This window comes from Ranitomeya imitator, chromosome 1 (assembly GCF_032444005.1).
Source record: "Ranitomeya imitator isolate aRanImi1 chromosome 1, aRanImi1.pri, whole genome shotgun sequence".
NCBI classification, from domain to species: Eukaryota; Metazoa; Chordata; class Amphibia; order Anura; family Dendrobatidae; genus Ranitomeya; species Ranitomeya imitator.
Genome location: NC_091282.1, coordinates 200,359,336 through 200,383,203, shown reverse-complemented (window position 1 = coordinate 200,383,203; position 23,868 = coordinate 200,359,336). Strand labels below are relative to the sequence as shown.

General features: G+C 41.8%; 1 protein-coding gene across 5 annotated transcripts in view; it reads left to right on the top strand.

Moving 5' to 3' along the window:
- The window catches only part of DTWD2 (DTW domain containing 2), a 326,367-nt gene extending 307,705 nt beyond the window's left edge, over positions 1-18,662 (top strand). For 4 of the 5 annotated variants that reach the window (XM_069753350.1, XM_069753359.1, XM_069753384.1 and 1 more), the window contains 2 exons: positions 8,828-8,956; positions 17,563-18,662. In XM_069753350.1, coding sequence (XP_069609451.1) covers positions 8,828-8,956; positions 17,563-17,733 — 300 coding nt within the window. In that variant the 3' untranslated portion in view covers positions 17,734-18,662. Of the gene's footprint in view, positions 1-8,827; positions 8,957-17,093; positions 17,514-17,562 lie in introns of those variants that run through there. The other variant, XM_069753375.1, reaches the window with a different exon arrangement.
- Positions 18,663-23,868: the final 5,206 nt, after the last annotated feature.

The following is a 23,868-nucleotide window of genomic DNA, read 5'->3' as shown; positions in this document are numbered from 1 at the left end:
TTATGCCACTCCTGATACAAAAATGTAAGCAATTTTTCTTTGTTTTGATGGCTTGTGACTATCCATCTTCCTCTTGATTACATTCCAGAGGTTTTCAGTGGGGTTCAGGTCTGGAGATTGGGCTGCCCGTGACATGGATTTGATGTGGTGGTCCTTCATCCACACCTTGATTGACCTAGCTGTATGGCATGGCGCATTGTCCTGCTGGAAAAACCAGTCCTAAGAGTTGGGTAACATTGCCTGGGCAGAAGGAATCAATTGTTTTTCCAGGATAACCTTGTATGCGGCTTGATTCATACGTCCTTGTCAAAGATTAACCTGCCCAATTCCAGCCTTGCTGAAGCGTCCCCGGATCAACACAAGAATGCTCTTGTTAATTCTTTTTTATGTTTCATTTTTTTGTAAAGATACAATACCTATGTAAAATTAGTTACGTTTGTCATACCATCAACTGATTCAAGCACAGCTATATGTTGTGTGTAGTCTGAGCCAAATAACTTATAGTAACATTCCTTTACACATGACCGAATATTCTGCTGCGCATCAAACATTGAAGGTTATCTTATGTATTTTAATATGCAGTTATCACCATCATGGTACTGTATTCCAAATGTACTGTTTAATACAATTTTCTGCATCCTGTATCTGAACTTTTGTCATTAGTAATGCAACTTCAGAACTATAGCTAGACCTATCAAACTAAGCTTATTCATACATATTCAAGCTATGAATATAGGCAGAAATGTAATCTACTGCCTTTATGCTTCCCACTGAGTCTCTAGAATCCAAGTGCTCAGTATCTCCACAGGGGAGTCACAAAGCTGCCCACAAAAATAAGAATGGATTAAAGAATATATCAGGAAACGGTTTAAAAACAGAATAAAATATACATAATTGGATGAATCATGAGAAGTTCAAAGCACAATCAGATGGTCAGGAGGTCGTCCTTCACTTCTTATTTTTTTTATTTTGCAGTTCGTTTTAGCGCAGTCGTATTGACTCTCCGTGTACAGTACAGTGTGTGACATTGCTGTCATGTCTGCAAACATCTGTATGTATGTGATTCTTAATGCAAAAAAATATATATTTAAAATGTTAATAAAAATCTAGTTTGCAGCACTGAAAATCGTGGAGGCCCTGATGACCTTTCCGCAGGCTCATTAGCTGCTATAATATAAAAGATAAGGTCTAAGTCAGTCTATTGCTACTAATATAAAGTACTGTGCAAAAGATTTTGGCTGGTGTGGAAAAAATGCTGCGATGTAAGAATGCTTGCAGATATAGAAGTGCTAATAGTTTATTGTTTATCAAGTAACAAAATGGAAAGTGAATGAACAAAAAATAAATCTCATCAATATTTCGTGTGACCGCCTTTTGCCTTCCAAACAACATCAATTCTTCTAGACGCTCTGGTACAACATCATGGGGATTGTAGTCAGGTGAATAACAAAATATACCAAACAGGTAAAAAGTTCATCATTTTCATGTAGGTTGAAACAGTCAGTAACTGAAATTCAAACCGCTATGTAGGAGGCTTAAAACTGGGTGAGGAAAAGACAAACTCTTCTACAAAGGTGAGGTTGTGGAAGACAGTTTCATGTCACAGGTGCTCTGAATCCATTGTGAGAAAAACACAATACAGATGTTGTCCTAAACCATGGCAAAACACAGCAGCAAGACATATTTTAAATATTTAACTACTTGGTGGCAGCTGCAGTCCACATAGTTGCTCACAATTCAATGTATTGCTTGGATTTAGACTAGTTGCAGTGGAGCCCTTGCCTTCAATGGATTTATAAACCCCATACTAGAAGAAAAAGCTTACTGATGGATTCACCATTGATTCATTCTGCAGTCCGCTATATGCTGTAGGTAAATAGCTCAACATGTTTAATAAAACCCTGATGTAAAATGATTTTTAGTTAAAAATTCATGTATTTAAGTAAAAAATGCCCATTTGGGGGTCTTAAATGGGCTCTTGACCTCATTTGTGGGCCATAGTAACAAGCATTACATTTAGTTTTGCAGACATATGCTTACCAGAAACAGCAAAAAACGAGCTGTCTAGGTTCAAGAATGAAAGACTTGCAATGTTTATTTCCACTTCCAGTATGCATTAAAATGGCACTTGTTAAGAGGCCTTATTCCTGATCACCATTTTAAAACGACAGCTGAGGATAGGCAAATAGCAACCCCGCGGGTGCAATTCCCACGGGTGAGAGCTGCTTTTATATCATACTGACACACAAAACTATAGAAATCTGGTATCGCTGTAATTGTACTCAGATCACATATATCCTGCGCTCTCCGCTGAGTGCTTATGTCGGAGTTTCTGTGTAAATGTCCAAAACCTCCATTCAGACAAATCCCCAATGGAACCACTCACTTATGAGGCACATAGAGTCCTTTTGGATTCCGTATGGTTTCTGTTCCGGCTGTGTCCAATCATTTAAGATGTCTTTTTAGCGCATAAGTGTGGATGAGCACAGTTCTGTGTGCACCTAAAAAGATGGGACAGCTCATAGAATATCACGGCTTTCAGTATCATCTCTATGCCGACGACACACAGATCTACATCTCTGGACCAGATATCACCACGCTACTAACCAGAATCCCACAATGTCTGGCTATTTCATCCATCTTCGCTAGATTTCTAAAACTTTATATGGACAAAACAGAATTCATCATATTTCCCCCTTCTCACTTGACTCCCCCAACAGACCTATCCATTAAAGTAAATGGCTGCCCACTCTCCCCAGTCCCACAAGCTCGCTGCCTCGGTGTAATCCTTGATACTGATCTCTCCTTCAAACCACATATCCAAGCCCTTTTCCAATTCCTGATGACTCAAAAATATTTCCTGGGTCCGTACATTCCTCAACCAAGAATCTGCAAAAACCTACTACTACAGCAATCTCCTGCTCTGTGACCTCCCCTCTAACACTTTTGCACCCCTCCAATCTATTCTAAACTCTGCAGCACGACTATTCCACCTGTCCCCCCGCTATTCCCCAACCTCTCCCCTCTGTCAATCCCCGCACTGGCTCCCCATTACGCAAAGACTCCAGTTCAAAACCTAGGGTTTCCAAGTTACTGGTTGAACAACGACTCTGGAAAAGCGACATTTCTCTCACCCCCCAATTAAAATCCTGTGAAATCTGCGCTCCCGCATGTAAATGCCCTCCTTCTGAGTGCCACTGTGTCTAAACCACAGTAAGCGGACACATGTTTGGCATTATTGTAGTTAGGAGAGAGCACTTAACAATTTACGGGGTTCGTGTCATCAGAAACACAAGCTGTGCACAATGTATGGGGGTTCTACAATCTATGGTGGCTCTACACTGTATGGCGGCACAGTATGTGGGCACTAAACATGGAAATTTGCAATTCTACAGAATAAAGAATAGCGTGGATGTTATAAAATAGTCACTGCTGTCGTAAATTGCTTAATTGAAAGGTGCAATTTCTACAATAGGGTCACTTTTTTAGTCTGCTGTTCTGGCACCCTAGAGGCTGTGCAAATGTCTGCCGCAAACTATCCTAGCAATATTTGTGCTCCACAAGCCAAATAGCACTCCTTCCTTCCCAATCCTGATGTGTGGCCTAATAGTAGTTTCTGACCACATGTGGCGCAGCACTGCGGTCAGGGAAAAATTGTGCAATAAATTGTGGGGTCCAGTTTCACTTATTAACTGACAAATTTGCAGTAAATACAAGGTCACTGGCGCGCTATGTGAAGGCATATATGGGTCATGAAGGTTGTGATATTCTGTGATGTGAAACCCAGACGTTTATCTCCAGCATGTTATATTCTGAGGAGTTAATCGGCCATGACAGGGTTGGGTTTTTTGTGAGTGGTTGTAAGAGATGGGTGGGACGGCCACTCACCATATCTCCTCCCCAAGGGTGTGGTTGGTGAAGTTAAATGTCCAGCTACTGTTTTTTTTTTCTCGGCTGTGTGTTTGGAGACAGGGAAGTCTCCAGGCGGTAGCTCCAGTGGAAGCTGATGGGTACTGTATCCAGAGAGGGCAAATCCCGCAGATATGTGGACTGTGCTATAAATTATCTTTTGTTTTGCCGTTATACCAGAAAGGCCATGTTTATTTTGTTCCATCCTACAGTGGTATATACTATGCTTAATAAACCAGCTGCTTAACCCAAGAAGCGTTTATGTGTCTACCTCTGAGAGCAGCTGAGTGAGTCAACGTACCACACTACTAAAATTTTATATTTCCGCTTCCCAATGTTATAAAATTATGTGATGCACCTTTGGGTTTGGGTTCAACATACTCGCTACACCCACAGATTAATTCCTAAGCAATGAAGTTTCCAATATGAGGTTACTTAGGGGGTTTTCTGCTGATCTCAGGGGCTCGGCTAATGGAGCCCACAATCTATTCAAACGGAATTTGCATTTTAAAAGCTATGTAGTGCTCCTTCCCATCGAATTTTTCCGCGTGCACAAACAGTAGTGTACAACCATATATGGGGTACTACTACATTCAGTAAAAATTGCATAACTAAGGCATCCATTTTCTCCTATTACCCCTCATGGAAATAATAAATTTGCTGCTAAAACAGTATTTTAGTGAAAAAAAAATGTAATTTTTTTTGTTTTCACATCTAAATGCTAAAAAGGTTTGTGAATCACCTGTAGGTTAAAAATTCTCAGTGCACACGTAGATTAATTCCTTGAGGATTTTGGTTTCCAAAATGTGGTCACTTGTGGGGAGTTTCTGCTGCTTTGGCATGTCAGAGGCTTGGCAAATGCGGCATGGCATTCACAATCTATTCCAGACATATTTATGCTCCAAAAATCAAATAGCGCTCTTTCCTTTCCGTGCCCAGCCATGTGCCCATACAGCAGTTTTTAACCACATATCGTGTTCAGAGTAAATTGTGTAACAAATTATAGGGTCCTTTTTTTATTATCCATTGTGGAAATTACAAATTTGGAGCTAAAACATTTTAGCAGAAAAAACATAATTTTCTTTTTGACATCCACATTTTAAAAAGTTCTGTGATTCACCTACGGATTCAACAAGCTCACCACCCCCGTGAATAAATTCCTTGATTGGATTAGTTTCCAAAATGGGGTCACTTTTTGGGGTTTCTGCTGTTTTACAGGGTCTCTACAAATTCAAGCCAAATTTACATTCCAAATTCCAAATTTCGCTTCTTCCCTTCTGAGCCCCGCTGCGTATCTGAACAGAACTTTTTGACTACATGTGAGGTATCGTCATGCTCAGAATAAAGTGGGCAACAAACTTTGCATGTTACCTCTTGCAAAAGTGAAACATTTAGGGCTAAAGCAACATTTTCATGACATTTTCAATATGACGACCTAATGTCAAATTCTGTGTTGTACATGCGAGTTTAAAATGCTCACTACACCTCTGGTTTTAACACTTACCCCGTGAAGTTTCCAAAATGAGCTCACTTGTGTGGTTTTTCTGCTGTTTGGTCGTCTTAGGGGCCGTGCAAGTATGACATGATGCCCGCAATCTATTTCAGCAAAATTTGTGTTCCGAAATTTAACCTTCTCTATTGAGCCTTGTCCAAACAGAGGTTTCTGACCACATGTGGGTTATCAGCGCTCAGAAGAAACAAATTGTGGGGTTTCCATTTTCCTATGCTATTCCTTGTAAAAGTGAAACATTTGGGGCTGAAGCAATATTTTAGAGTAAAAAGTAGACTTTTTTTGTTTTCAATTTAGCTTTGCATTAATTTATATGCAGCATCTTGTAAAGTTAGTGGTGGAACCACTGTGTCATGGTCCGAGGAGAGCCTGGAGGGGCATATCTAGGTGAACACCTGACTTCACTAGAGCCACTGATGGTGAGATTAGACTTGGCTCCAACTGACCCTCTATGGGCGAAAAGGCCCGGAAGGAGACTACAGCTGATACAGGCAGGCACGGCAGGAACACAGGAACCGCATGTGCTGGTGGGAACGGCTGGTATACAGGCAGGCACTGGCAGGTGTAGGGTTGTATACAGGCAGGCACTGGTGGGTGCAGACTGGTACGGCTAGTATACAGGTGAGCACGGTGGGTTCAGGCTGGCTGGTAGGCAGGTACAGCAAACACGGTTGGTATACAGGCACGTACTGGAAGACAAACTTAGAACAGGGTACCTGAGAACTAGCATGCAAAAAACTGAGTATTCAGGTTGCTCAGGCACCTCCCAACAGGTGGAGGTGAAACAATAAATTCTTCCCAGCCATCCGCTGGGGACACTTTAGGATGGCACACACTGTCCCTATAAGAGGGTTGGAGTGTGTGCGCCCTACGCACAGTGCCGTGGATCTGTGAGCCATGCGCAGACCTCGGGCAGGAAGAGAAGGAAGTGCGGGACGGGGACTGCGGTGGTAAGTTGGTGTTCCTGGCGTGGGAAAGTTGGGAAACGTGGAGGGACACTTGTGCTACACACTTGAAGGGAAGCACTGATGGGCAGTGCCGGGCTTCCTAATAGGGCCATCTAGGGCTGCCCTTGTCAGGGCGGAAGCTTGGGGACTGAGGATGTAATAGCCACTTTAGGGAACTATTGGGCTATTCTTGCTGTCTCTTTATCCTGGACCTGTAGAGGCTGCACAGGTCTGTACCACTCCTTGAACCTTACTACTTCAACAAATGGGTATGATCATTCCAAAGATTTATATTTAATGTACTATTGATTGTTTACACTTATTCTAGTTTCTCTGCTTATTGATTAGCCTTGTGGATGGAGTTACTGCATGTCTCTGTATTTTTTTTTTGACCAGTGTCATTATAAGGATATTGTTTATAGAGATTGTGTGGCCAATCCTATATCATTGGCTATCTATAGCAGATCAATACATTTAGTCCAGTCTTTGTATATTTGAAGAATTGGATTAGAAATATTGGTGTGGACGTAGAGACCTTGATGAGTAATTTCTCCATTAATATAGTTATCCGTTTCTCCCAATATATGCAATTTACCTAAATGATTAGTCTATATGATGTATCTGATTATATTACTTAAGCTCATATAATTGCCTCCTTATGATTTAATGAGGCTATAGGCCTAATATCTTATAGGCAGCACATTGTTTTCCTGATTTCCTATTGTTTTGCATGATTGTCACACTTTTCAACATTTACAAAGGTTTTTTTTTAAGGATATCTATGTGCATGCCAGTCACACTATTGTGAAAAAAGGCGGCCCTGTCGAATGCTGTTAATATAATAAAGGACGTCTTTGTTCAAACTGCCAGTGGGGGTTTTAGCTTGTGTAGCTCCAATGGTGTCTTGACGATACCTTAAAGAGTAAACGTCATTTTGAATAATCAATAATTATAATAATCAATAATTTTACCAATAGTAACTGCCAATCCCCTATCTCAGTAAGGTAACAATTTTTCTTTACTGAATACCGATTTTATTCATGAATTGAGAATTATTGATCAGTTCAGACGGAGAAATAAGTGAATTTCTCTGATCATGTATATTACAAAGGTTCTTCCCTTCACTTGTACTATTGATTTATAAAAGATAAAATAACACAAGAGCTACTCTTTAAAAGAAAAGGAAAAAGAAGTTAATGTTATAGTAACCACATAACAGTTTTAAGTGTCCACGTCATGAGAACCCCCCCAACAATTTCATTAATGGAGGGGCAGAACTACTTGACTAATCCTCGGAGTCCAAGGTAAAAAGTAGAATAGAATGGTGTGCAGACTTTTTGGAAGTCTTGAATTGTTTTGTTCCCATTTCTGCTATGTGGCTTTAGTTGCCCCCGAAATGACACTGTGGTTTTACAAAATACAGATATTTTTACACGTTTCTGCATTTCCCATTCTCTATAATAGCAGAACTGTCGATGTTGTTCTACAAAGTGCCAAATACAGATATGATGATTCCGAGTTTCCAAGGAGATCTATTTTCATGTCGGGAATATAATTAAACAGATGTGCCCAAAATGATGTTTCTTCACTCCATGAACCCTTTCGTGACGTAAAAACTTTTGTTTCTTTGCTTCTTTATATCGTTCGAGAATAGATCATATAAGGTTAATCCTCGGTTTAATGATATTATAGTATTAGTGAAATTTTGGATTTTTTTCCAAGGAAGTACAGCGTGGGTTAAGATTAAATATTACATTACTTTGCTCTTAATTTATTAAGGGAAGACAAAATTAGCATAGAGACAAAAGCGCATCAGCTGCTATTGTGCATAATAAAGCAATTGTGGAATGAAATGCTGTGGTAAATTAGATTAGTTCAGGGAAGTATGACACCGCCGTAGAACTACAGCCGTACGGGATTCAGCAGGCAGATATTTTCTTGTTGGGAAAAACGTTTCTCATTTACCACCAATATTACATTTATACAGTACAGTATTTCTGATGAAATTCAGTTTAAAACCAGAGCACTTATAGGAACATCGGTGACTTAAAGGGGTTTTCTTGTTTTGAAAAACAGGTCTCCCCACCTGCAGTTTGTTTTTAAAAAAAAAATATAAACTGTGCTTTACCTCTCGGGTCCAGCGCTGAGTCTCCACCACTGCTCCCGGTGTCATGGCCTGTGGCCCTGATGTCATGTTGACAGCACTGCAGCCAATAACTGAGCTCTACGGTTCGCGTAGTCAACTTGGGTGGAGCCGCTGAGTTGAGTTATTAGCTGCAGACGTGATATTAATTCTGCAGACAGTAACAGACATGCGGGGAGGGTGAATAAAGCACAGTTAGTTGTTTGTTTTTTAAACAAACTGCAGCCACGAGAGAGGGAATTAATTCTGAAATATTACGAAAACAAGGTTAGTGAAGTACTAAAAAGATTTCATATACTAACTAATCTCTCTTTGCAGGTCCAGTTGAAAACCACAATTTCAAGCCAGTATGTCATTCGAACCCAACCAACTAACACGTGTCTCTCTACCCTGGAATGTGCTGCGATTGCACTAGCCATAATGGAGAAGAATACCGAAATTCAGCAGGTAGGCCGAACATCTAAACACTAAATGAGGCCTATCACCCATCTATATATATATATATAATTGTCTAAGGGGTACTTCCGTCTTTCTGTCGGCAACTTCCATAACGGAAAATTGGAAATCCCGCGTCGCTGATTGATCTCGCCACCTGCCTGTCATGGCTGCCGCGACCAATCAGCGATGGGCACAGTCCAATTAGTCCCTCCCCTACAACCCTGCAGTCAGTACCCGGCGCCCGCTCCGTAATCCCCTCCAGTCACCGCTCACACAGGGTTAATGCCAGCGGTAACGGGCCGCGGGTACCACACTCCGTTACCGCTGCTATTAACCCTTTGTGTCTCCAACTTTTTTACCATTGATGCTGCCTGTGCAGCATCAATAGTAAAAAGATGTAATGTTAAAAATAATAAAAAAACAAAAAACCTGCTATTCTCACCTTCCGTCGTCCGACGATGCGCTCGCGCTGGCCGCCATCTCCTGTTCCCAGAGATGCATTGCGAAATTACCTAGAAGACTTAGCGGTCTCGTGAGAACGCTAAGTCATCTGGGTAATTTCGCAATGCATCCTGGGAACGGAAGATGGCGGCAGCCGCGCGCGTATCGCCAGAGTTTCGCTGGATGCCAGGGGGTGAGTATATAACTATTTTTTATTATAATTATTTTTTTTAACAGGGATATGGTGCCCACACTGCTAAATACTGTGTGGGCAGTGTTATATACCGCGTGGCTGCTATATACTACATTGGCAGTGTTTTATACTCTGTGGGCTGTGTGATATACTCCGTGGGCTGTGCTATATACTACGTGCCCTGTGTTATATGTTACGGGGCTGTGTTATATACTGCGTCGCCTGTGTTATATACTGCGTGGCTGCTATATACTACGTGGGCTGTGTTATATAGTACATGGGCTGTGTTATATAGTACGTGGGCTATGTTATATACTCTGTGGGCTGTGTGATATACTGCGTGGGCTGTGCTATATACTACGTCGCCTGTGTTATATACTGCGTGGCTGCTGTATACTTCGTGGGTTGTGTTAGGCTACGTTCACATTTGCGTTGTGCTGTGCTGCGTCGGCGACACAACGCAAACAAGAACGCATGCAAAACGCATCATTTTGTGACGCATGCGTCCTTTTTTGGCATGATTTTGGACGCAAAAAAAATGCAACTTGCTGCGTCCTGTGCGCCATGACGCTTGCGCCAAAAAAGACGCATGCGTCACAAAACGCACGACAACGCATGTCCATGCGCCCCCATGTTAAATATAGGGGCGCATGACGCATGCGTCGCTGCGGCTGCTCCCGACACAGCCCCGCAAAACGCTAATGTGAACATAGCCTTATATAGTATGTGGGCTGTGTTATGTACTGTTTGGACTGTGTTATTTACTGCATGGCCACTGTTATATACTGCGTGACCTGTATTAACGCATTGGGTATTCTACAATATGTACAGTTAGGGCCAGAAATATTTGGACAGTGACACAATTTTCGCGAGTTGGGCTCTGCATGCCACCACATTGGATTTGAAATGAAACCTCTACAACAGAATTCAAGTGCAGATTGTAACGTTTAATTTGAAGGGTTGAACAAAAATATCTGATAGAAAATGTAGGAATTGTACACATTTCTTTACAAACACTCCACATTTTAGGAGGTCAAAAGTAATTGGACAAATAAACATAACCCAAACAAAATATTTTTATTTTCAATATTTTGTTGCAAATCCTTTGGAGGCAATCACTGCCTTAAGTCTGGAACCCATGGACATCACCAAACGCTGGGTTTCCTCCTTCTTAATGCTTTGCCAGGCCTTTACAGCCGCAGCTTTCAGGTCTTGCTTGTTTGTGGGTCTTTCCGTCTTAAGTCTGGATTTGAGCAAGTGAAATGCATGCTCAATTGGGTTTAGATCTGGAGATTGACTTGGCCATTGCAGAATGTTCCACTTTTTGGCACTCATGAACTCCTGGGTAGCTTTGGATGTATGCTTGGGGTCATTGTCCATCTGTACTATGAAGCGCCGTCCAATCAACTTTGCAGCATTTGGCTGAATCTGGGCTGAAAGTATATCCCGGTACACTTCAGAATTCATCCGGCTACTCTTGTCTGCTCTTATGTCATCAATAAACACAAGTGACCCAGTGCCATTGAAAGCCATGCATGCCCATGCCATCACGTTGCCTCCACCATGTTTTACAGAGGATGTGGTGTGCCTTGGATCATGTGCCGTTCCCTTTCTTCTCCAAACTTTTTTCTTCCCATCATTCTGGTACAGGTTGATCTTTGTCTCATCTGTCCATAGAATACTTTTCCAGAACTGAGCTGGCTTCTTGAGGTGTTTTTCTGCAAATTTAACTCTGGCCTGTCTATTTTTGGTATTGATGAATGGTTTGCATCTAGATGTGAACCCTTTGTATTTACTGTCATGGAGTCTTCTCTTTACTGTTGACTTAGAGACAGATACACCTACTTCACTGAGAGTGTTCTGGACTTCAGTTGATGTTGTGAACGGGTTCTTCTTCACCAAATTAAGTATGCGGCGATCATCCACCACTGTTGTCATCCGTGGACGCCCAGGCCTTTTTGAGTTCCCAAGCTCACCAGTCAATTCCTTTTTTCTCAGAATGTACCCAACTGTTGATTTTGCTACTCCAAGCATGTCTGCTATCTCTCTGATGGATTTTTTCTTTTTTTTCAGCCTCAGGATGTTCTGCTTCACCTCAATTGAGAGTTCCTTTGACCGCATGTTGTCTGCTCACAGCAACAGCTTCCAAATGCAAAACCACACACCTGGAATCCACCCCTGACCTTTTAACTACTTCATTGATTACAGGTTAACGAGGGAGACGCCTTCAGAGTTAATTGCAGCCCTTAGAGTCCATTGTCCAATTACTTTTGCTCCCTTGAAAAAGAGGACGCTATGCATTACAGAGCTATGATTACTAAACCCTTTCTCCGATTTGGATGTGGAAACTATCATATTGCAGCTGGGAGTGTGCACTTTCAGCCCATATTATATATATAATTGTATTTCTGAACATGTTTTTGTAAACAGCTAAAATAACAAAACTTGTGTCACTGTCCAAATATTTCTGGCCCTAACTGTATGTATAAATAAACATACACCATACAAGGTACAAAAGATGAAATGGTGCTATCAGGACAAACTACAGTATTCATATCCGTGCACCAGCAGGACTCTCCCTATCAGATATATCACATATGAAAAAAATGGAGAACGGTCCAAGAGTATCAAAATAACAATTTTATTACATAAATAACAACCAATAAAATGTACAAAATACAGGACTAGGATCGGGAAAAAGGGAGGGCAGAAGTCACGACCAAACAGATGGAAAAAATGGCCAACATGGGAAAGAAACACAGGCTAAGTGCCATCAATAGAAAAGGAACCCTGAGTAGTAGATCCGTATTGAGTCCAATGACTAGTTAAATCAGACATGTAGTGCGCACTACCTCCTAACTACACTCCGGTTCATGTATTATCATATTTGCTTACCCATGCTTCAGCCAGGTCGGGACAACTGCCCCCTGCCGCCACCGACGCGCGTTTCGCCTTCTTTGTCAAGGTGCGGTAGTGTGCCAACTGTCCCACCTCCCCTAAATACCCCTCAGATATCATGCTCACACGTGCGGCGCATGTCCTCAGACGCGAGCGCCGGTCATTGCATCACTTCCGGCACAGGTCCGACACGCGAGCCAGGGCAGCAAATAGAGCGCCACTAGATCTCAGGCGCCGGCGTTAGTGTGCCTAAAGCGATGCCCCAGAGCGCATCGATCCCGGACATGCGCACATGAGCATGGAAGGATATTCCAGACAGGGGTAAACAGATACATTGCGCAACAAATCTAACTCTAATATTGAAACAAAACATAAATAAAATGAAACATTACTATACAACATAAAAGAGCCATATAAAGAAAGACTAGCCAATATAGAAATACATAAATCCATAATGATAATACAAGCATAAAAACAATAATAATAATACAAAAGTAAAAAATGTGAATAAATATAAAGAAACGAAAAATAATAATAATAATAAATCCGAAAGATGCACAGTGAATGTGTATATATGTGAAGTACACATTTAACAATAAAGAGTGCAATAAAAATGCAAATGCATACAAGATGCATACAATAAATATGCAAGGAGGTGTGTATCATACACCAATATAATAAAACAGCATAGAATATGTAAAAAGATAGTGACACCAATTTTGGACTCTTCCTCTTATAACATCATAAATTGTGAATATGGTGACGTCCGTGTAAGACTCATCCTCTTATGCCAGGCTCAGATGATCCAATAATAACGGATACATAGAGATGCATCCATATATGCAAACATAACTGCTGTAAACTACAAATATAAAAAGAAAGGGAACAAATTAGATTATAGGACAGAACACACAAAAAAATATAAAAAGAGCACAGAACGGGAGGCACCAGTATTACAAATAAGAACTAAAGCTCAAGTGTTCATTGAGACCTGCCGGTGACATTGTGTTAAGTGTCACAATCCACCGGCATTCTCTCTTTTACTTGCCCAGAGAGAATGCCGGTGGATTGTGACACTTAACACAATGTCACCGGCAGGTCTCAATGAACACTTGAGCTTTAGTTCTTATTTGTAATACTGGTGCCTCCCGTTCTGTGCTCTTTTTATATTTTTTTGTGTGTTCTGTCCTATAATCTAATTTGTTCCCTTTCTTTTTATATTTGTAGTTTACAGCAGTTATGTTTGCATATATGGATGCATCTCTATGTATCCGTTATTATTGGATCATCTGAGCCTGGCATAAGAGGATGAGTCTTACACGGACGTCACCATATTCACAATTTATGATGTTATAAGAGGAAGAGTCCAAAATTGGTGTCACTATCTTTTTACATATTCTATGCTGTTTTATTATATTGGTGTATGATACACACCTCCTTGCATATTTATTGTATGCATCTTGTATGCATTTGCATTTTTATTGCACTCTTTATTGTTAAATGTGTACTTCACATATATACACATTCACTGTGCATCTTTCTGATTTATTATTATTATTATTTTTCGTTTCTTTATATTTATTCACATTTTTTACTTTTGTATTATTATTGTTTTTATGCTTGTATTATCATTATGGATTTATGTATTTCTATATTGGCTAGTCTTTCTTTATATGGCTCTTTTATGTTGTATAGTAATGTTTCATTTTATTTATGTTTTGTTTCAATATTAGAGTTAGATTTGTTGTGATCTAACTGTATGTATGTATATAGCAGCCACATAGTATATAGCACAGGCCACATAGTATTTGCTATATACTACGTGGCCTCCACTATATACTATGTGGCTGCTATATACATACATATTCTAGAATACCCGATGCGTTAGAATCGGGCCACCATATCGTTTTACATAAATGTCATCCTGACAGTTCCCTCTGAATTTACTTCATATTTTGAGCATATTGCTCCTCTTTTTAATGCCCTGTGCAATATGTGGCCACTTGGAGCGATACGTATGTGGAGCCCACATACATACGCTGCGTGCTACCGTAGGTGTCAGTGCTTTCTGACAGATTTACTGTTTACTTCAGTAGAGGTATCACGGCTTGACTACATATTTTGTAAAAATGGGAAACCAAATAATTTGATACAAAGCAACTGGGTTGTAAATAGCACAATAAGCTTGTGTTTTTAGAGAGATGTCCCTCTGGACAGTAGTACAGACAGTATTACAAACAGTAATACAGAGGAGAAGTCTCCATGTTAGGAGTGAACAACCTTTAGGCTCTGTGTGATAAAACCGCGAAAAAAACTCATACATTAAGCATACTATTATTAGAATGCAATCCGCAATTTTTGTGCACATGTTATGTTTTTCTCTGTGGCAGAATCGCATTCCGGAAAAAAACCCATCTTGTTCATTCTTTGTGCGGAATCGCGGGGATTCTGCACACATAGGAATGTGCTGCTCCGCTTACTTTTTGCATGGGGCTATGCCCACCATGCGGGAAGAAAGCGGATCATGTGCGGTTGGTACCCAGGGTTGAGGAGAGGAGACTCTCCTCCAGGCACTGGGAACCATATATAAAAAAATAATTAAAATAAAAAATTGTGATATTCTCACCTTCCGGCGTCCCCCGCAGCCTTCCCGCTCCTCATGATGCTTCCATTCCCAGGGATGCTTTGCAGCAATGACCTGTGATGACGTAGCGGTCTCATCTAGGGTCATTGCCGCGAGGCATTATTGGGAACGGGAGCATTGCGAGGAGCGGAATTCTGCAAGGGACGCCGGAAGGTGAGAATATCCCGATTTTTATTTTTTTAAAATTATTTTTAACATTAGATCTTTTGCCTATGCAGCATCAATAGTAAAAAGTTGGTCACACTTGTCAAACACTATGTTTGACAAGAGTGACCAACCTGGCAGTCAGTTTTCCAAGCGATGCTACAGATCGCTTGGAAAAAGCTAGCATTCTGCAAGCTAATTACGCTTGTAAAACGCTAGTGTCTAGCGGGAAATCGCATGCCAATTCCGCATGCGTTTTACCCACTGCAGAGTTACGGAATTGCCGCAGAAATTTCCGAGCAATTCCGGAAGTGTGCACATAGCCTTACTGGTCCAAGCTGTGCCTGAACTATCTGCAACACGAGTCAGCTGTAAGGCTGGTTTCACATTGGCGTTTTTTCGGGTGCGTTTTTGCGGTAAAAAACGCAAAAAAACGCATGGTGAAAAAACGCATGTCAACGCGTGTAAACGCTGCGTTTTTTTGATGCATGCGTTTTTGCATGTGGTGAAAAAAACGCGGCGTTTTACCGCGTTTACATGCGTTTTTTCATGCGTTTGCGTTTTTTAAACGCATGCAGAAAAATGTGTGACAACTGCCAATCATCAAAATAAAGTAAAAAACCCACTATAAACAGAAATAGTTAGGGGTAGGGGTAGGGGTAGGGTTAGGGGTAGGGATCATAACCCTAACCCTAAAGGGATCCTACCCCTAACCGTACCCCTAACCCTACCCCTAACCCTAACCGTACCCCTAACCCTAAGGGATCCTAACCCTAACCCTAAGGGATCCTACCCCTAACCCTAACCCTAACCGTACCCCTAACCCTAAGGGATCCTAACCCTACCCCTAACCCTACCCCTAACCCTAACCCTAAGGGATCCTAACCCTACCCCTAACCCTACCCCTAACCCTAACCCTAAGGGATCCTAACCCTACCCCTAACCCTAACCCTAAGGGATCCTAACCCTACCCCTAACCCTACCCCTAAGGGATCCTAACCCTACCCCTAACCCTACCCCTAACCCTAACCATAAAGGGGTTAGGGTTAGGATCCCTTAGGGTTAGGGGTAGGGTTAGGGGTAGGGTTAGGGGTAGGGTTAGGGGTAGGGTTAGGGTTAGGATCCCTTAGGGTTAGGGGTAGGGTTAGGGGTAGGGTTAGGGTTAGGATCCCTTAGGGTTAGGGGTAGGGTTAGGGGTAGGGTTAGGGGTAGGGTTAGGGGTAGGGTTAGGTTCCCTTTATCACCTTTATGCTGGGGGGTGGCATATCAGTGTGTTTTCTGGTTTTTTAATAAAAAAACGCATGCGTTTTTTACTGCAAAAAACGCATGCACCAAAAAACGCATGCGTCCCCATTGACTCCAATGTATTTTTTGACCCCAAAAAAACGCATGAAAACGCATGCGTTTTTTTTTGGTCCAAAAAACGCTTCTAAAAATACTACAAGTAGCATTTCAGAAAATGAACGCATGCAGTAAAAAAACGCATGCGTCAAAAAACGCGACCAAACGCGTACACAAAAAAACGCATGCGTTTTCAATGTTAAAGATAGGAAAAAAAAACGCATGCGTTTTTTTGAAAAAAACCGCTGCAGACAAAAACGCAAGTGTGAAACCACCCTAATATACCGCCAGACTCCAGCTGAAACTGGAGCCATCTTCCGACAGCATACTTGTAATGTCCCGATTATAACATTTTGCAATGCTACCTGCATCGTCAACACAATGAAATAAAAGAATAAGAATTTTAATTTTTTGTTCATCCCACTTAAAAACAAAAAAAACGATTACAAACTAATTTAAAATGTTTTGCGCCCTTTCTGCCATAGCAGCACATCCACACCTCACAGTCCCTTCTTGTGTGGAAGGATTCAATAGAAAGAAGAACAAACCCTGCAGCATCTCCTGGCAGTAATGGCAGGAATTCTCCTGTGCAGTGCCGCCAACTTCTGTTGCTGATCTTTACACGTACAAGGTCACTGTGACGAAAATCTACGAAATTGAGCTCAACCAAGTACCTTTTGGGTTATCACGGGGTAAAGTCACTAACACTAAAGCTCAAGCATTCATTCTGAACCTTATAACAGTGCCAGTCTGATCAGTTAGGGTTGCACCTTTGCTCACAGAAAAGCCACTTTTTTATCTTTTTAAAATGGGAGGAATTTAATGAAATTCTTTGCACATTTTATCAGTTAAAAATCTAGATGTTATAGCCATTGCCATGCTGTAAGTACTGTGAAGTATCTGTATATTGCTGCTTACCATGCTTACTTCTTTCTCCTGCTGTTTATTTGGCAGACCATCCTCCGTCCTCTGCAGGCACTCTGCTCCTTCCAGCTCCAGCATGGTGCTCAGGTTCATCACAGCAAGGAACATCTGCTAAAAAATGGACAGTACAAGAAACCCATGCCAAAGAATAAACGCAAGCTCAAGAAGATGGAGCTTCTGGTTAACAATGTTAAAATTTAACATTCTAGTTCTTTACATACAATGGGCAAAATTATATGGTTTTTAGTTTTTGGGCCCATCAGATTATATCTTTTTGAGATGAAATTTTTTAATGTTTAAAGAACCAGTCAGCAGGATTGTGCACAGTAACCTACAGACAGTGTCAGGTTGGTGCCGTTATACTGATTAAAATGATACCTTGGTTGATGAAATCTGTCTTGTTGTTGTTTAATCTTTATTTTCAGTTTTGAGTTAATGATATGCTCTTGCTCCGGGGTCTGCATGTTGTGCTCTGATTAGGTATTCATGCTGATGGCTTATGACAGGTCACTGATCCTTCAGTGACCAGACCCCTAGTTTACATAATGAATATTACATGTAGTGAAAAAAATATCACCTTCGGTAGGCAGGCGGCGGCGCCTGCGCTGCAGCATGATTGCATCTATAATATGTATTTAATTTTATTGTTTTATTTGATGGTATACATAAATTCATTTTAAAAAATTAGTCTCAAAATGCCATTGGCACGCCCCTGCGCAGTAGCAGCTACCAGTGATCTGATAGCTGCTACTGTGCCATCGCCACCATTTAGATAGGGAAAAAAAATTGCCTCCTCCAAGATGGTGCCTTCGGCGCCTGCACAGTAGCATCTATTGGATCGCCGACAGTGTCTGTAGGTTATTCATCACAATCCTGCTGACAGGTTATCGTTAATGGTCATTGACCCTTTATGTTACTTTTTAAAATAAAATCTGGAACCCTTTCTTACAGTTCAGTAACATGTTTTAATTGTTATACAAATCTCTGAATTAGTGTATTCCTGTAAATTAGAATTTACCTTCATCGGTCACATAGGACTGGGTCCTATCTTTTGTTTCCAGATGAAATGTTTTAATGTTATGCTCATTGACCATTTATGTTACTTTTTTAAATAAAATCTTAAAACCTTTCTTGCTGTTCAGAAGGATTTGTTAATTGTTAGTCATCTTTGAATTGGTAAACTGCAATGTGGTTACTTTTGTTTTATAAACATGAACAATAATGCTAAAGTACTGGTAGCCGTATAAAAGTGAATGTTTTTGGCAAACAGCAGGGTTCATGTGTAATGAAATCGGGAGACTTTCCTTTTGAGTTTGAAATTTCAAATGCATCTATTTCTGTTATCCATATAGCTAGCGTCAGACTGGAGCACCTTTGGCCCACCAGAGAAAATTATTCTTGTGGCCCACTATGAAGCTACATATAAATAAATGCAAGACCACCAATTGTGTGGTAACACACGCTAATATCAGGGTATAATATAAGGTAGTACGCATCTTAATTATGTAGCAGGGGTTGGGGTAGCCCCTCATAGAATATAAAGTAACCCCCTCATAGAATATATTGTAGCCTTTCTCATAGAATGTAATGTAGCCTCCCTCATGGAATATAAGGCAGCCCCCCTCATAGAATATAATGCATCCCCCTCATAGGGTATAATGCAGCCCCCACAAAATATAATGCAACCCCCTCATAAGGTATAATGCAGCCTCCTATAGAATATAATGTAGCCTCCTCATAGAATAAAATGCATCCTCCCTCATAGGGTATAATGCAGCCCCCCACAAATTATAATGCAACCCCCTCATAAGGTGTAATGTAGCCCCCTCATAGAAAATAATGCAGCCCTCAAAGTATAATGCAGCCCCCACATAAAATGTAATGTAGCCCCCCTCGTAGAACATAATGTAGACCTCCATAGAATATAATGCAGCCATCATAGAATACACTGCCTGACAGAAGTTATGTCCCTTATACATGTTATGTAAATAAAAGCTCATAACCTGACGTGAAATTCATCCATTGGTTGTATAAATTATTCTTTTGAAAGCTGAAACCCTCCAAAATGTGGTTTAGGTTAAGAAAATAAATTGGCATCGATGTTGAAATATTGATCAGTTAATGGACCCAAAATGGTCAGATTTTTTCAAGACAAACGTTTTGACACCTGGTTATATAATGCACCCAATCCTAGTTTGCATCCCCACCTGTCCTCATGAAATGATCGGTTAATTAGTGTGTGAGTATAAAAAGAAACCCAGCACCCTAGACCTTCACTTGAACTGCAACTTGAGCTCTGACAACATGCCAAAAATCCACCCTGCCACCAAAGCCTGGATTATCAAGAGGCTGAAGACCAGATCCACTGCAGAGGTGGTTGGCACCTTTAATGTGTGTCAGCGTCAAGTACAAAGAATTAAAAAAAGATTTGAAGAGACTGGAGATGTGTTTGACAAGCCCAGGTCCGGCAGACCCCGCAAGACAACTGCTCAGGAGGAACATTTGTTAGTTAGAAAATCCAAAGCATGCCCCTATTCCACTGCAGCAGAGCTCCATCAGGCCTGGTCACCTCAAGTCCCTGTGTAAACTAGATCAGTTTGTAGGATTCTGTCTCGAAATGGCCTCCATGGTCAACTCAGTGCCCAGAAGCCAGCACTAAACAAAAAGCAAATAAAAAACCGTGTGGCATTTGCAAGGTCCCACTGCCTGCTAAACAGATGGATGCTGGAAAAGTGGCAGAAGGTGGATTTTTTGATGATTCTTCAGTAGAATTACACCACAGCCGCCGCAAATACTGCAGGAGACCTACTGGAGCCCGTATGGATCCAAAATACACCCAGAAAACAGTTACATTTGGTTGTGGAAAGATCATGGTCTGGGGTTACATTAATAATAATAATAATAATAATTTTTATTTATATAGCACCAACATATTCCGCAGCACTTTACAATTAAGCGGGGACATGTACAAACAATAAATTCAGTACAAGTTAAGACAATTTAAACAGTGACATTAGGGGTGAGGTCCCTGCTCGCAAGCTTACAATCTACAAGGAAATGTGGGGACACAATAGGTGAAAAGTGCTTGTTATTTCAGGTCTGGCTATTATAATAAATAGGGATTTTCATATGAAGCTGCATGATCCGGTCATCAGCCCGTGTGTTTAAGTGCAATAGTCAAGTATCAAGTGCAGTTATCGTGTGCATGGAGGGTGTGGACACAGATGAATAGTAGGGTGCAGATTCACATGCAGATAATATTTGGAAGGAGGGAACAGGACAAAGTTTACTGAGTAGTTGATGTGGTAGGCTTGTTTGAAGAGATGGGTTTTTAAAGTGTGCTTGAATAGGTTGGGGCTAGGTATCAGTCTGATTGTCTGGGGAAGTGCATTCCAGAGAGCTGGCGCAGCATGAGAGAAGTCTTGGAGACGGAGGTGCGAGGTTCGGATTACGGGGGATGTTAGTCTTAGGTCATTTGTAGAACGGAGGGCACGTGTAGGGCGATAGACGGAGATGAGAGAGGAGATGTAAGGCGGTGCAGAACTGTGGAGAGCTTTGTGGGTGAGAGAGAGGAGTTTATACTGGACCCTGTAGCGAATGGGTAGCCAGTGTAATGACTGGCACAAGATGGAGGCATCGGTGAAGCGGCTGGACAGAAACATGACCCTGGCTGCCGCATTCAAGATGGATTGGAGAGGAGAAAGTTTGGAAAGAGGGAGACTGATCAGAAGAGAGTTGCAGTAGTCCATACGAGAATGAATAAGAGCAACAGTAAGAGTCTTAGCAGTTTCAAAGGTTAGAAAAGGTCGGATTCTGGAGATGTTTTTAAGATGCAGGTGACAGGAGCGAGTGAGTGATAAGATATAGGGAGTAAAGGAAAGTTCGGTGTCTGACTGAGCCCTGCGGAACCCCGATAGTAAGGGGATGAGGAGAGGAAGAGGGCCGGCAAAAGATACAGTGACGGAGCGGTCAGAGAGGTAGGAGGAGAACCAGGAGAGGGCTGTGTCCTTGAGGCCTATGGAGCGGAGCATGTTGAGAAGGAGCTGGTGATTCACAGTATCAAATGCGGCAGATAGATCCAGGAGAATCAGCAGAGAGCAATGACCTTTGGATTTAGCTGTTATTAGATCATTAGAGACTTTAGTGAGGGCAGTTTCAGTGGAGTGTAAAGAGCGGAAACCAGATTGTAAGGGGTCAAGAAGAGAGTTATCCGAAAGATAGCGGATTAGACGGGAGTGGACCAAGCGTTCCAGGAGTTTAGAGATGAAGGGAAGGTTAGAGACAGGTCTGTAGTTAGCCATGCAGTTCTGGTCCAGGGATGGCTTTTTAAGTAAAGGGGTAATGATGGCATGTTTAAATGAGGAGGGAAAGATGCCTGAGGAAAGAGAGAGGTTATATATTTTAGTTAGGTGAGTGGTGACCACTGGTGAGAGAGACTGCAGGAGAGGTGAAGGAATATGGTCACTATTGCAGGTTGTAGGCCGAGCAGAAGCGAGGAGCTTGGAAACTTCTTCTTCTGAAACAGGCTCAAAGATGTCTAATGAGCTTGAGGTGCGGCAGGGAAGGAGATCCAGGCACTGAGGAGATTGGGCTGAGATATCCTGATGGATGTGGTTGATTTTTTCTAGGAAATAATTGGCCAGATTGGAGATGGGGGCCTGTACTTTAGGTTTCAGGAGGGAGTTTAAGGTTTCAAAAAGTCATTTTGGGTTGTTGGATAGTGAGGTGATGAGGGTGGTGAAGTAGGATTGTTTGGCCAGAGAAAGGGCAGAGTTATAGGTTTTGAGCATGAACTTATAGTGGATGAAGTCTTCTGCTAAGAGAGATTTTCTCCACTGCAGCTCTGCACACCTTGAGCAGCGCTGAAGAAAGCGTGTTTGCATAGTGTGCCAGGGCTGCCGTTGTCTGTGTCTGGTCTTTCTGCGTGTAGAAGGTGCTGCTTCATCCAGGGCATTCTTCAGTGTAATATTGAAGTGTGACAATGCTAAGTCTGGACAGGAGAGTGAGGAGATGGGGGCTAAAGATGTGTGGAGGTTGTCCATAAGCTGCTGGGTATTAATGGTATGTGTATTCCGATAAGTGTGGTAAGTGGGGGTGTCCCGGGTGAGGAGACAATTCTTGACAGAGAAGGAAAGAAGGTTGTGGTCCGAGAGCGGGAGAGTGGAGTTAGTAAAGTCGTGCAGCGATCCGGGACAGGAGAAAACCAGGTCCAGAGTATTCCCATCCTCATGGGTAGGAGAATTAGTAAACTGTGAGAGGTTGAATGAAGAAGTTAGAGAGAGAAGATGAGAGGCAGATTGGGAGAGGGGATCATTGATGGGGATGTTAAAGTCTCCCATGATGAGGGTGGGGATGTCACAGGATAGAAAGTAAGCCAGGTGACAAAGTGGTCTAGAAACAGGCGGGAGGAGCCTGGAGGGCGATAAACAACCGCCACCCGCAAGGGGAAGGGCTTATAGAGTCTGACGGCTTGGACTTCAAAGGAAGGAAATGTAAGTGAGGGAACGGGGGGGATGACCTGGAAAGCACATTGTGATGAAAAGAGTAAACCAACACCTCCACCCTGTCTGTTCTCAGGTCTGGCGGTATGTGAAAATTTCAGCCCACCAAACGAGAGAGCAGTGGTGGTGTCTGAGTGCTGGATCCAGGTTTGAATATGCTGCTATTCTTTCCCTGAGGAAGCCGCCATAGTTGCGGCGATACGCGTGGGTTCGCACCCCACATCCCCTCCTCACTCCCTCGTCTCTCTCTCCCTCATTTAGCTGTCTTGGGCCCTGATCTATCGCATGTTAGCGGCTCCTTTTAGGCACAGGTATATGCTTGATTTAGGCATGTATAAGATCACTATGTGTATTGCCTTGTGCATTTGCATCTGTGTGGCATGAGTCTTTCTTCAACAGCCGTTCAGGTATTGATTGTTGTATGCCTGTTATTATCATTTTTTCCTTGGCTTTGATTTTCTCTAGGACTATATGGTACTGTGATATCAGCAGGTCTATATACATGCATGCACTGCATTCTTGGTAGTGGGAGTATGAGAGTACTTTACAGAGACTATTTGTATTGTTTGCATTACTATATGGCTAAACTATAGGCCATTACGTTGTATATATTCATCTCTATTTTTGGGAGGGGAAGGGGATGTGGCTAGTCATTTTCCCCATACTAGGAAATGTCTGTTGTGCACGTTTGTTCTGTGCATTTGCATTTTTAAATGTTTTTAGTCTTGTTTTTGTGTGATGTATTATTGTTATATTTTTTTCAATAAAAACTTTGTATTTTTTGGTATTTGTTTGAGGTGCTCCCATTCTTGTGGACATGATCTTTTCTTTCCTG